At 49.0% G+C, this 13,600-nt stretch overlaps 1 protein-coding gene across 1 annotated transcript in view; it reads right to left on the bottom strand.

Moving 5' to 3' along the window:
- Positions 1–2,853: 2,853 nt before the first annotated feature.
- The window catches only part of Tg (thyroglobulin), a 186,485-nt gene continuing 175,738 nt past the window's right edge, over positions 2,854–13,600 (bottom strand). The window contains exons 46-48 of the mRNA XM_076556000.1: positions 6,441–6,575; positions 3,970–4,157; positions 2,854–3,080 (exon numbers count right to left, since the gene is read on the bottom strand). Of these exons, the coding sequence (XP_076412115.1) occupies positions 2,965–3,080; positions 3,970–4,157; positions 6,441–6,575 (439 nt within the window). The 3' untranslated portion in view covers positions 2,854–2,964. The remainder of the gene's footprint in view (positions 3,081–3,969; positions 4,158–6,440; positions 6,576–13,600) is intronic.

Genomic DNA, 13,600 nt, shown 5'->3' with positions numbered 1-13,600 from the left:
ATTTCCTATATTTGTCTGCCTCACTGAGACATATGTCCTTGTCTCCTCTGCTGACAGCGGTGGGCTACAACAATCTCCCTGACACTAGTTCTGAGAAACTGCATGATGGGAAGTCTGGAGCTCAGAGCTCTGCAGCAGCTCCTACAGATTGGCCAGGTACATGGCAGTGTACTGCTCCATCTTATGTTCACAGAGATCTGGGTATCCTGTAACCAAACATCCTGACTACTTACTGTATGTTGGTTGTACAAATTACTCCAGGGTTATCATGGGGCAGTTCTGTGATGGTCTGACCTTTGAAGTCTTTCCTCTTTTCCTTCCTCATGGACTGTCCCATAGGAGGTATCCCAAATCCACCATTAACCTCAAGGAGCCATGAACAAGGCTTCGAGATTCCTTGGTCACATGCGCTAGTTCTCATAATCCACAGGATAATTACTAAGCAGATGTTACCACTGTAACAGAATGTTTTCCACTTCAGGTCGTAAAGAATTGGAATAAAACAGCAGAGGTCATCCTGAAGTGCCCAACCTCACACATGCAGGGCTCAAAGGAACAGTCAATGTGTTCCACCCTCAGTCCAACAGGGTGGCCATGCATTTTTAGGGGCAATGCTGGTGGATCTGGAGTTTCAATATTGAGCTAGAGTGGAGTGGACTTTTTATTATCAGGAAAACAATGAGCTGGCTATGCCTGTGGCTGGCAAGCACATAAGAAGACACACACACACACACACACACACACACACACACACACACACACACACACACACGTCAACAGGCATAATGATGCATTAGCTTTCAATAGCTTCTCTAACAATTACTACCAACTTTCAGTTTCATTGTTCTACAGTTCTGTAGATCAGAAGCCAGACATGAGTCTCTAATGGGTTGTATTGGAGGCCCTGGGGGAGAATCATCCCCTGCTTTTTCCAGTCTCTCAAAACTGCACACATTCCCTTGTCCACATCCCATTCCCTCCATCTTAAAAACCAGCGATACTGTGGCAAGATCTTCCCATGCCATCCTCCCTCTGCTCCACTGTTCTGCCTCCTCAGTCGATGCTAAGTGGCTCTTAACATTATAGTTGATCCACATAGCTAATTCTGGTCTGTTGAAGGCCAGCTGATTATCAACTATAACTATACATGCCATCTAAAGTTCCAGGGATTAGGCTGGCGCAGCCTCAGGGGGTCATTATAGTGACTACTGTGATAAGGCAGATGTAAGAAAATTAAAAGGGCTTCCATTTTATCCCTTGTTAAATGGTGGCCACCCCGTAATTGCAACTGATCCATCCGATGGTGGAGCTTTCACATTCTGTGTTACAGAGAGCATCATCCTGCACTGGGCCCCGTGATGAATGCTGGGAAAGCAAGAGTCCTGACCCCCTGGGAGAGAAAGCCAGGAAAACAGAAGACAGCGGCACACAAAACAGGACTCCACCAAGCACACAGGCCTCAGAGAGACAGTCTCACCTGAGCACCCATGTTGTAGGAAGGGATCAGCACATACGTGTTATGTGTGATTCCGCAGTGCACGGTTAAGGGATTATTTGTTCTGAGTTACCCATCCCAGCCTAGCTGCCCCTGGAAGAGGACTAGACTAATATCACAGAAACTAAATTGACTAAACATTTCAAGAGGCGTCTGAGCCCTGACAGCTCTGAAGTGACAGGTATTCTGGTTACCCATTGTGCAAAGGAACCAAAGGCTGGTGAGAGTGAGAGGGGTGGACACTCCTGGGTACACTGATGCCCCTGGTGTCTGGGCCCTGCCTCCCGAAACTACCTAATTCATGCCTGGTGTGGTCCTTGGGTAGCCAGAGTACTAGGGTTTGCCAAAGTTCTCCGGTAAGTCTAACAAGAAGCCATGGCTGGGAGCCACTGAGCCCAAGGACTTGCTCTAAGCCATCTAAACATGCTGGGCTAGCCTCGGCTTCAGAGTCCCACTGAGGCGTGGGACTGAGTCAGGCTCCATCTCCCTCCCCGACTCTTTTCTGAATCCTAACACCCCACTAGCCTTGCTGAGCCCCCATCCAACCTGCGAAGCATCGTGGAGTTTGGTCTGAACTCAAGCGAGATGACGGGTGTGAACACATTTTATGATGTGCCATGCAAATGACAGAGAGTGCTAACGGATTCCACCTGCTCCAACTTAGCCTTGGTGTGTGTGTGTGTGTGTGTGTGTGTGTGAGAGAGAGAGAGAGAGAGAGAGAGAGAGAGAGAGAGAGAGAGAGAGAGACAGAGAGAGAGACAGAGACAGAGACAGAGAGAGACAGAGAGACACAGAGACAGACAGACAGAGACAGACAGAGACACAGAAACAGAGACAGAGACAGACAGACTGACAGAGACAGAGAGAGTTGCTCTTACCAGTGCTCCCTTTAGGGAGGACGAGCAGAAACTAGATGCTTGTCTTGAAGCTTGGGTAATCCTATTTCCTGACACGCACTCCTTCTCACATGCAATCAAAGTCTCCAGTTCTACCCTTCTGTTCCATCCATCTCTACCATCACACAGGGCTTCAGACCTCCTTGCCTCTTGCTGTATTGCTGCCCCAGACCTAGTCCTCCTATTTGCATTCTGGAGCTTTCCTTCACTTAGATGAAACTGTCTGCCTGGAGCCCCTGCCTTTGGTGAAGGCCCATTTTCTGCACCCCTGTCCTCTGTTTGCCCGACTTCCTCTCTCAGTGGGACAGGAACCTCGCTTCTCCAGGGAAGCTGGGTGGATGCTCTATAGATATTGTTGACAACCCAGTCACCTGGGAGCCAAACCTCAGTAAGATTTACACTGACACCTGGTGTAGTGTCACCAAGAACGGCTTTGAAGTCACAACCCAGAATCACCAATGCTTTGCTGTGTGCAGACATTTTATTGAAAGCAAATGGTTGTATAGAGCAAAATCACCATGGTGGGCAGCTCGAGATGGAGCTGCCAGGGTGGATGGGAGGTCTCAGGGCTGATCATTTGCTGTAGCTCTTAGGGCCAGTCTCCAGGGAACCTGAGTCTTCTTCCAGCCCAGACCCCACTGCCAAACTTTCCTCTTCACTCTTGGTTAACTGTGCATCCTTGACTCCATCTGAAACGAAAGGAAGGGCAGGTTGGACCAGAATCAATCCTTTGTTAAGAGACCCCAGGACCAGATTCATTCCCTATCAGTTCCCCACAGACATCAGATTCATTTCCAGGATGCAGGGGCATGCTAAGGGCACAATGGTCCTTAGGAATGTCAGGAGACTCACTTGGTCTTGAAGCTAAAAGCAGAGTTGAGAGTCTTAAACACTTTTGACAAAGGTCTCTTCTCTGATGTGCCACCTCTCCCTCTCTACCTGCAGAACTGTCATTCTGGACCCTCCCCCAAATCATCCCTCCCCTGGGACCCCTTCAGACCCTTGGGTACAGGCCCTTGGGTGCAGGTACTCCAGGGAAAGGAAAGAGGAAGGACATTCACTGGATTATGCCATTTGCTTCCTTATTCTCCTGGAAGTATCTTAAGGACATCCTACTGTTTCTATAGTCCTAATCTCTTACCATGGTCCGTTTCACCCCTTAAGCCCCGGGAGCAGGAAGTGGGAATGTCATCTTATACCTCACCGCTTCTCTTTCTCTGAGATTTTCTATGTAATCCTGCAAAGGGCTCCAAGAGGTTAAAGATCCTTCTCTGCCTGCACCAGTGCTGCTGGCTAGAGACTGGCTGCCACTCACCCTTCACACGCCCTTCCCTCCCTCTGTCCAGTGCCCTCTCCTTGAGCCCCACCCTTGCTTGCCCTCACCTTCCCCATCAGAACAGGAGGAGGCTCTTGGCAGCCAAAGAGTCTTGGACTGTGGGCACCTCATGAAAAGGGGCTGTACCTCCAGTACCCAGTGACCTAGCAGCCTCCATGCATGCAGTGGAAGCCAACACACGGATAATCAGTAGGCACTGAATCCAACACACTCCCAAATTCTTATCTCCCAGCGCATACTACCTGCATCCTTCAGAGCCTGGATGTACTTGGACCAGAAGGAGCAATCAGCTTGTTTCAGGCCCTGCCGATTGGGAAGCTGGGCACTGAACTCCTTGTAGCTCTCTCCTCCAGCTCCAGGGACAAAGTCGGGCCAGGGTGCTGCAAACTCAGCTGCCTTCCTTGAGAACTCATGTGGGTAGTTGGGGTTTCTAGGGAGGTGAGAAGAAAAGCAACATCTCTGGGGGAAATGCATCTTTCTTTTTAACACTTGATATCACATCCTACTTGCTCTGGCCTTCAAGGGCAAACCATTCGACTTTGAGTTCCAGATGGGAACTCACTTGGTCCAGCTTCCAGCTGAGACCCTAACTGGGCTACAAAAGCTCTCTGAAATCACCTTTAACAGGCCATACCCAATTCACGACTCAGTGGTGCCACTCAGGACCTAGTGTGGGCCCCGTCTTTCTGAATGCTCAGGAGAACAGGGTACCCCTTCTCTATGGTGTCCTTTGATCTGGGTGCTACCCTGCCCCATTTCTGAAGGACCTTGCTTATGCAAGCCGTGGATAAGAAGGTGGGGTCAGAAGTGACCTTGGAAGCCATAGGCTAAGGTCACATGAAGAAGATATCAGCTTCCAGAGGTATCAGGACAACAGATTGATCTCCAGGCTATAGGGTTCCAGGGTAGTTGATTTTGTCAACACAGTCATTCGGCCTCAGAATCTCAGAACAGAGTGGAGATTCTAAAACATGTTAAGACCTCTTTTCTCATCATCCACTCTACCTTCCTCCTGGGGAGAAAACTACCATTCTAGACCTTTCCACCAAAGCATCCCTCCCCTGGAAGCTCTCCTGGTGAAAGTGAGTGCCCTCCTTCAGGCTGCACGAGCCTGGGTGCAAACATCAGCCCTGACCCCAAGAAAGATGGACACTCATTATGTCAGTTGTTAGCTCACCCTTCTGGAAGCATCTTAAGGACATCTTGATATCTCCACATTCCAGATGCCGTCATTATGATTCATTTTACTCACTAAATCTGATCCCCATCTCATCAGCTCCATCCTCACAGCCAGGGTGCTTGCTTCCTCACCACTTGCCTTGGTTCAGATCACCCGCTCCCCAGAGCAGCTTCCCTTAGCGCATCTGAATGGCTTGAAAGTCCTGTGTGGATGCTGCTTACTACTCAGGAAAACGTTTTCTAAAACTCTAACAAGAAGAAACGTCCCTTTCCCTTCAACTTCCACAGCAAAACTTCATGAAGCTTTCTTTGCTCTGCGTTTACTGTCCGAGGTTGTTAGCTTGTAGCTGTGCCAGGATGCTTCTCTCCTCCCTGGGGGAACTATGAGAGTTCTAGTCTAGAGATAAAGGAAGTGGATAAAGGAAGTAGTACCAGGAGTGGGGAGGAACAGCGCATCTGGGAAGTGGTGTGCCACAGGACGGGACCAGAGACTACTGGGGAGGAGGTGGGAGATGTTGGAGCACAAGAATGCCAGAGTGACACACCACAGTTGACATCCTAAGGTGGCAGTGTACCCATGGGGCACAGAATGGCTCTCCTCCGATTGGTATGACCCCCAGGGGACACTGGGCTATGCCTGAGGATTTTTTTTAATTTTTATTTTTTGAAACAGGGTCTTTCTATATAGATTAGGCTGGCCTGGAAATCCCAATCCTCTGGCCTTAGCCTGTAGGCTGGGATGACAGGTGATACTGTCATGCCTGGCTGCCAGGGACATTTTTTGACTCCCATAACTAGAACAGGATTGAGTGCGAGGTTTTGAATGTAAAATGTTCCCCACAGGTCCCCAAGTTAAATGCCTGGTTCCTGGCTTGTGGGACCATCATGAGACATTTGGATCTTTAAGAGGTGAAGCCTCCCTGGAGGGAATGGGTCAGTGGGGAATGGACTCAGAATATCATGTGCCTTGTCCCTCCTGATCTCCATTCTCTCTTTCTTTCCTGTCTTCCATGAGGTGAAGAAGTTCTCTTTGCACACCTCTGCTGCTGTGATGATGCTTTTAGGGAAAGCAACCAAGGACAAACCTTCTGGAACTGGAACCTCAAATAAACCTTTCCTCCCATGAGCTGTTTGTTGGGCATTTTAGCACAGTTATGTAAACAACACAGTGTATACTGTTGGTGTCTAGTGGACAGAGGCCAGAGACACTATCAATTATCTTACAGGATACACACATACACACAACTTAGCTGGTTCCAAGCATCAACAGGACAGAGGCTGAAGAAATCCTGACCTATTGCATCAGTGTGTCTGAGCAAGGAGGCACTCGGGCTGGAAGCTTTCCTCATGATTTATCTACACAAAGATTGTTTGATTAGAAACAGCGAATCTGAGACAGGGATATGGTAGTAGAGAACTGCAGCTTTTGTGGCTAGGGTGAGTCAACAGATAAAAAAAAATGTGGCCTTTGCGTTCAGCTGCGGGAATGGGAGGGAGCACATGATAGGATTCAGGAGAACAGTGGGCCACATACCCCGATCTGATGAAGTTGGAGAAGTACTGCATGACTTTCAGGGACAGGCTCTGCTCCTCCGTTGAGAACTGGCCCTGGTAGGCAGAATAGAAGGGCAGTCCAAAAGCATACTGTACGTCTGCCAGCAATTCGAGACTGAGGAAAGAGGGGGAGGAAGGCAAAAGGTATGAGGTGATAAACATAAACCAAAACCTAGCAGTCGTCCAACTAAAACAAAGACTTCACACACTTCATACCAAATGTTTGCTTAGTGTGAGTTCCACTTGGCTTGTATCCAGGGGCTAATCTGGTCTGGGGTAGACCCATGATGGTACACGTGGTGGCTGAGGCTTACCTGCTATTGAGAAATAATGACCTGAGAATGTTCTGGATTGGCCCTTTGACTGTATTTCAGCTACAATACCTATATCATCTTTGGATGTTTGTTTGTTCCTCAATGAGCAAAATCATAAAACATGGCAGGCTTTGAGTCTCTTTTCTGCAGTGGCCTCTTATCTGTAAGTTGTACCATCCTTGAGGTTGACTTTTGTCCATGTAGCCCACCCCTAGCATCTGACATTTGGTAGGCATTCAATAAATACATGTCATGACTGAAGTGAATCTCTAGTAGGCATTAGGCCTCTAGGCCTCACATCCCTACTGACAAATTGCTTCATGTTGAGAATGACAAAGGGTAATTTTTCTAGTCTAGAAGAATCTGAAGAGTGACAGATGACATGATTGCTAGTCTTCATCGGGCTCCAGTTGAGAGTGAGGTAAGAGCTGAGTTGAGAAGAATTGCAGATCAGGCCTGAAAAAGTGAGGAATTTAGGTAGTGTCTAAGCCAGAGAGCCTTTGACCATGGCCATGAGGTTCATGGAAAGAAGCCTGAGCTGAGGTAAGGCTACCACTGCTGCCAGTGAGGACAGAATTTACTTGAGATCTCTGACTTTACCTCAGCCCCGCTCAACTAAAATCCTTCCCAGGGAGCCAAACTGTGGTCATACTGGAAGGACTACCCACTGCTGACTTCCAACATGAGCTCCATGTCCAGAAGCCATAACCCATAAAGCTTAGCAGGAAGCAGTATTGGACACTGTTCCCAAAGAGCTCTAAATAATGGCCTCCGCCGGAAGGTGGCTGAGCTGGGCTGTCCTTCAGCCAAGCACAGAGTGTGGGGGGTAGAGATAATGATGACATTTTTTTGACAGCTGGTGTACTGGAAGTTACCATCCTCCTGATGTCAGGGTTAGAGGCAATATTGGAAAAGGCCTACTGTACTCTAACCACGTGACAGGCTTGGGGATGAGTCTGTAACCACAGGGATCCTGAAGTTCTCACTGGGAGAGGAAGTATGTTGACCTAGTACCCACAAAGTGTACCTCAGCCCTACAGCCCTTCCTCTGAAGAAAATCTGGGAAATGGAGGAGGGGAAGTCTTGTTTTCATGGCCTCTTTGCTTCTTTTTGAGATGCTACAGACTTGTCAAGCACCTGGCTCATGTCTCTCTTTGGGTAAACCTGATCTGAGAAAGCATCAGGTCGTCATCATGGGCCTCACAGGCCACATGTGTTCCTGCACAACCTTTTAACCGTGAGCATCCCATTTACTTCACGTACTCCAGTCCCACCTGGGCCCCAGGGGAAGTTCTTACATGGTGCCCTGGAGGTGCCCATCTCCCTCTCAGGAACTACCCATAGTGCAGCAGTGTTTCTGATCTCCCCAGAGTGCAGCAGAGCTGCTGATGGTAAACCGTTCTGTGGGACAGTCACAGCTTCTAGCTGACTGAATTGGACAGGTGACTTCTTCCATAAAGTGCCACCAACACGAACCAAAACTTTCCCAGCCACACACTCTCTCGGCACTCAGGCTAGTGTCTGCCAAGAGCTACCGTGGTGGGGGAAGGTCATTAAATTCATTGTCTATTATGCAGATAGTCTACTTTCAAGAGGCCCAGCCTAGAAATCAAATTGTGGAACACGAACTGAATTTACAGTTTTGCAGGAAATTCAGAAGGGGATCTGAAAACAGCATCTTCCTACCTAGGCCTCTAACTTTGAAACGGAACAGGAAGGGAATGAACGTGGGTGACAGGTTCAATGTGAAAATCCACGCCTCGGACCCTGGGGGCTTGTATTTTATGTCTCATGAACAACCACCAAAAGTTATAGCGTTTCTATGAGCCATGTTTTCTGGTGCAAGTGAGAAGATCATTGTAAATGGCATGTCTTTGAAGAGAAAAACACCGAGTTCAATGATATTCTTCTCACACTCAGATAAACGCCTATGAAAATAATTAAGACCTGTCAGTTTTCCTCACACCTGCAGCCAATCTCATCTTCAGTAGACTGCAGTAGTTCTCTGGCCTTCTTTATCTGTAGACATGTAGGTCTTTCCCACTTCAGGGCCCTGGCACCTGACAACTATTTTTTTTTTTTTTTTTTTGGGAGACCGTTAATTCCCTGTTCACTTTTGCACTAGTATTGTTACCTGACTTTCAGGGTTGAAACTTGAATGTAGCATTTTGTTTGTTTGTTTTTTGAGACAGGCTTTCTCTGTGTAGCTTTGCACCTTTCCTGGAACTTACTCTGTAGCCCAGGCTGGCCTCGAACTCACAGAGATCCGCCTAGCTCTGGAATGTAGCATTTTTTACATAGTCCTTCCCTCAGTAATGAGCCTAGCACCTTAGGGCTCCCCGCTCCCGGCACTGCTGAGTGACCTGAACTCGTGTATAGACTGATGGGTGTGCTCTCTGTTGTTTGCCCTGTATCAGGCAGGCATCTGTCATGGCAATGTTGAAGATGATTGGGGAGTGGACAGACCACTGCAGGGTGTGGTGGCCAGTGACAGGAGTGACTGGCTTTCATCCACCCCGGGAGATAACCTGAAGGATCACATAGGATGTGGCTGGGCCCAGGGACCCAGTTCAAGAATCCAGCCCTATACTGTTTTCTTTGGTTTACCAGGTTCTGCAAAGCCACCAAGCTGGCCAGCTGGAGAGACAGCATTTGGATCTGGACTGGTCAGGGCCCCTGGAATGCACAGAAGTGTCTAGAATGCAGACCAGTGGTGTTCAAAACGTCTCAAGGCCAAGATTTACAGTTCTGTTTCCCACAGCTGGGTAACATTTAAAAGAGGAATGTGACTGCTTTCATATTCATTTTATTTACTTTTATTTTCCTAGCAGAGTTTTATTAATTCCTTAAAATAACCAATTCTAACTACAAACATTGAAGGTCTACAGGGTACTGGATATTGAATATGTATTATCTTTGATCCTCGTACTCCAAAGATGAAGTGGAAGAAAAAATACCCTGTGGTGGTATTGTGTTCCCCAAAATATTGTGTACCTTAATAAACTTATCTGGGGTCAGAGAAAGCCACTAGTTAGGCAGTGATAGCACACGCCTTTAATCCTAGCATTCCAGAGACAGAAATCCCTCTGGATCTCTGTGAGTTCAAGGCCACATTGGAAACAGCCAAGCATGGTGACACACGCCTTTAATCCCAGAAAGCCAGCCTTTAATCCCAGAGAGTGGTGGTAGAAAGCAGAAAGATATATAAGGCGTGAGGACCAGAAACTAAAAGCATTTGGCTGGTTAAGCATTTGGCTGGTTAAGCATTTGGCCTGGTTAAGCTTCAGGCTTTTGAGCAGCAGTTCAGCTGAGAGCCATTGGGATGAGGACACAGAAGCTTCCAGTCTGAGGAAACAGGACCAGCTGAGGAAATGGCAAGGTGAGATAGCTGTGGCTTGTTCTGTCTCTCTGACCTTCCAGTATTCACCCCAATAACTGGCCTCGGGTTTGATTTTATTTATAAGAACTTTTAAGATTCCTGCTACAATACCCATTTCACAGGCAAGAACATCGAGGCAAGGGAACTTGCTCAGAAGAAACAGCCAATAAAGGGGAGAGCCAGTGAAAGCCATGGTGAATTTCGCTCACATCTACAGTCTTGGCATTCCATGTCTGCCAGATATATATGTGGGCATGCCCCTCCCCAGAATATATGCAAGCCTCAGAATAAATTTTTCACAGGTCTGTCTCCATCCCCTTCTCAGTAGCTCTGTGGGACAGATATTCTCCCAAGTATCTGCTAAGAGGCCCAGAGAGGCTAAGTGAGTTGCCCAAGGTTGCACAGCTAGTATGGACTTTGCTTAATACAGACTTAAGCAATCTAGTTTTGGCTGAAATGGGTGCAATTGAAAGAGACCAGAGGACATGGCAGGAGACAGGTGAGAGTCCAGACTGCTGCTCGTGTGAGTGGAGTATGTCCAGTCACCTCCCAGGACTTTTGTTTCTGGGCTGGTAAAATGAGGCTCTAAGAGGAGATGTCCTCTGACCTCTGACTCTGGATCTGAGGCATTTCTCTCACTCTGCAGGTTTGGAATTCTCTGTCCTTGCCCTCACATCACACAACTCGCCCGCCCTTGGCAGGAAGGATGGCTTATCTGTGATGTGGTGGGCCCCCGGGTGCCACACTGCCACTTTGTGACATCTGAGCAGTGCTCTGAAAGGAAGAGGGTGGTATAGTGTCTGCTTGCTAGCACTGGCCGGGAAAGCTGATGTATGCTGCTAACAGAACAGAGGCATGAGACAGATGGCAGAGAATGTAACACACACACACACACACACACACACACACACACACACACACACACACACACGTAGATCAGAGCCAGAAATAAAATGAGAGAAGAGGAGGCTGTAGGGCAGAGAAAGAGAAAGATAAGGGAAGGAAAGGGAGAGGAGGGGGAGATGCTAGAAGGGGAGAGGGAGGGGAGAGGGGGGAGAGGAGGGAGGAGAGGGGGAGAGGGGAAGGGGAGAGAGGGAGGGGTATAGTGGGAGGGGAGAGAGGGAGGGAGAGGGGTAGAGAGGAAGAAGGAAGTTGTGGGGAAGACAGACAGGTTTTGGAGCAGCAAAAAAAGAACTTGCCAGAAATCTCAAGTTCTTTCGTTGATCTGCTCAGTGACGGCAGTATCTACTACATCGATGGCTCTGCACTGTGATCGTGGTGACAGGGGAGGTTGTCAGGAACGTGCTCTGGTGGCCAAGAACAGTGGGGTCCTGTGGTTGAAAGTCACCCAGGCTCTGGTCCACACACAGATCCATTACTGAATGTCCCTGAGAGAGGTCCTACTCTTCCTGTGTCCATTGTTCAGATGAAGAAACCGAGTCACCAAGAAGACCACATGACCAGCCTCATGTCAGTAGCTGATGTAAGAGTCAGGGTGTGTTGCGAACTGGAAGTAGATGAGGTCCATAGCCGTGCCTCAGATATCTCAGTGTCTTTCCTCTGGGAGTGATGGGACAGCCTTGGGCATTACAGAGCTCAGGCAATGAGTGGCTAGTAGTGATTTCAGAGAGCCCGCCTCCTCCTTGATTCAATGGGGTCTGGGACCCAATTTCCATGAATCCCAGGGAAGGATGTCCCAGGGTAGGATCACTCACTACCTGCTTTCTCCAAACCATAGTACCAGCTCCAGGGAGCTTACAGACCAGAAATGCAGGCTTGTCTCCACCTGCCATGAGGGATGGTTTGGCTTCTGGCTTCAATCTTTCATCACGGTCTTGTGAGCACCTATCAGGTCCTTCCTTAAACACAGAGCCTCAGCCGAGGTGTTGAGAGCCACGAGGACCCTTCAGAATCTGACACAGCATGTGGCTGCTCCATGAGGGTTCCCAGGATCATTAGAAGGGCGCAGTCTGCAAGTCCTCAGAGGGACAGGTAGAGGTCAATCAGCGGGGAGAAGCCTTGGCTAGCCTGGCACACTAAGGGTGCTGTAGGCGGCAGTTGAGACCTTCTATGAAGGACCAGCCCCTTCAGGTCCTTGATACCAGAAGCCTCTAGTGTGGGGCTCTGTCATCTATGGGAGGCTAAGTGCTCTGGAGAGTAATCTGGGTCCCCTCCAAAAGAGACACTGGAATCCTCACTTCAGTGCTTTAGAACGGGACCATGCTTGGGGACAGTCTTTCCTTAGACCGAGCAAAACTGAAGTTGTTAGGGTGTACCGTGACCCGGCAGGACTGATGCCACTGCAAGACGTGGGGATCTGGACACAGGGACACACACAAGGGATTAAAGGGAGGGGGAGCAGGAAGAAGATGGCCTCTCGCTGGCAAGCAACGCCTGAGGCAACCAGAGCCCAGAGGTCCCTGGCACCCTTTCCAGAACCCCAGGAGGACTCCAGCCCTGCTGACTGACATCTGCACTTCAGCCCACAGCCCACAGCCCTTTCAAACATGGGACGATTTGTTGCTGCTCCAAGACCACAAAGCCTGTGGCCCCTCCCCAGAGGAGCCTCTGAAACTAACCCAGGGTTCATGCCCTCCTGACTCCACCGGAACTGCATGCATGCTGGTGTTTTCCTTTACTTTTGCTATTATGTGTGAATACCACCCACCCACCCACCCCAGTGCTACTGTAAATACTTAGGACAAAAGAGATACAAGCTTCTTAGGAATCCTGAGGATATGGCCTTGCTGTGGGGGGCCCACCCCTTTCCAGTGGCCTCTCTACCTAACTAGCTAGAAGAAGGCAAATACTGGTTAGAGAGCCATGAGTGGCGTGAATCCAGGCCCTGGCACCACAAGGCACAGCCAAGGATGATTCTAGGAACATGTTCTGGGATAGGCTTCCAGGCCACAGCGGCTACAGACCATTGGGCTACAGGCTCCGTCTACTGTGTTCACACTCCTGAGCTCCTTCAGCACTCCTTCCTCCCTTCCACGTGCTCTCACGAGAGCTACAGCAGGCTATTCAGCCTTCTGCCTCAACCTCAGGACACTGTGGGGCTCTCCAGGTGGGTGTGGTGGAAACTATAAATAGCTCTAAGCAGGCAGACCACGTGGTCTAGTGGAAGCAGATCTCTAGGCCGGGAGGGGCAGAGACGGATAGCTCTGCACTGACCGAGATGCTCATCTTAGGAGTAGCAGAGAACACACTACACCCCTTGAACCTCAGACTCCTTGGCTCAGGCTAAGTGTCTGTGATCCCCCAAGGCTCCTAAGTTTAAGACTAATCCTCAGTATGTTGGTCTTAAGAGCTGATTCACAGGGTTGATATGAATACAATCAAAAAGGCCCTCATTCACCATCCTGCACAGAGGTGCTTCCTGGTTTGGCCCTGAATAGACATCCCAAGATGATGGTGTCTTGAGCCTGGACTTCAGCCTCCACAACT

Source organism: Peromyscus maniculatus, chromosome 20 (assembly GCF_049852395.1).
Source record: "Peromyscus maniculatus bairdii isolate BWxNUB_F1_BW_parent chromosome 20, HU_Pman_BW_mat_3.1, whole genome shotgun sequence".
Lineage (NCBI taxonomy): Eukaryota > Metazoa > Chordata > Mammalia > Rodentia > Cricetidae > Peromyscus > Peromyscus maniculatus.
This window is presented reverse-complemented; position numbering and strand designations above follow the sequence as displayed.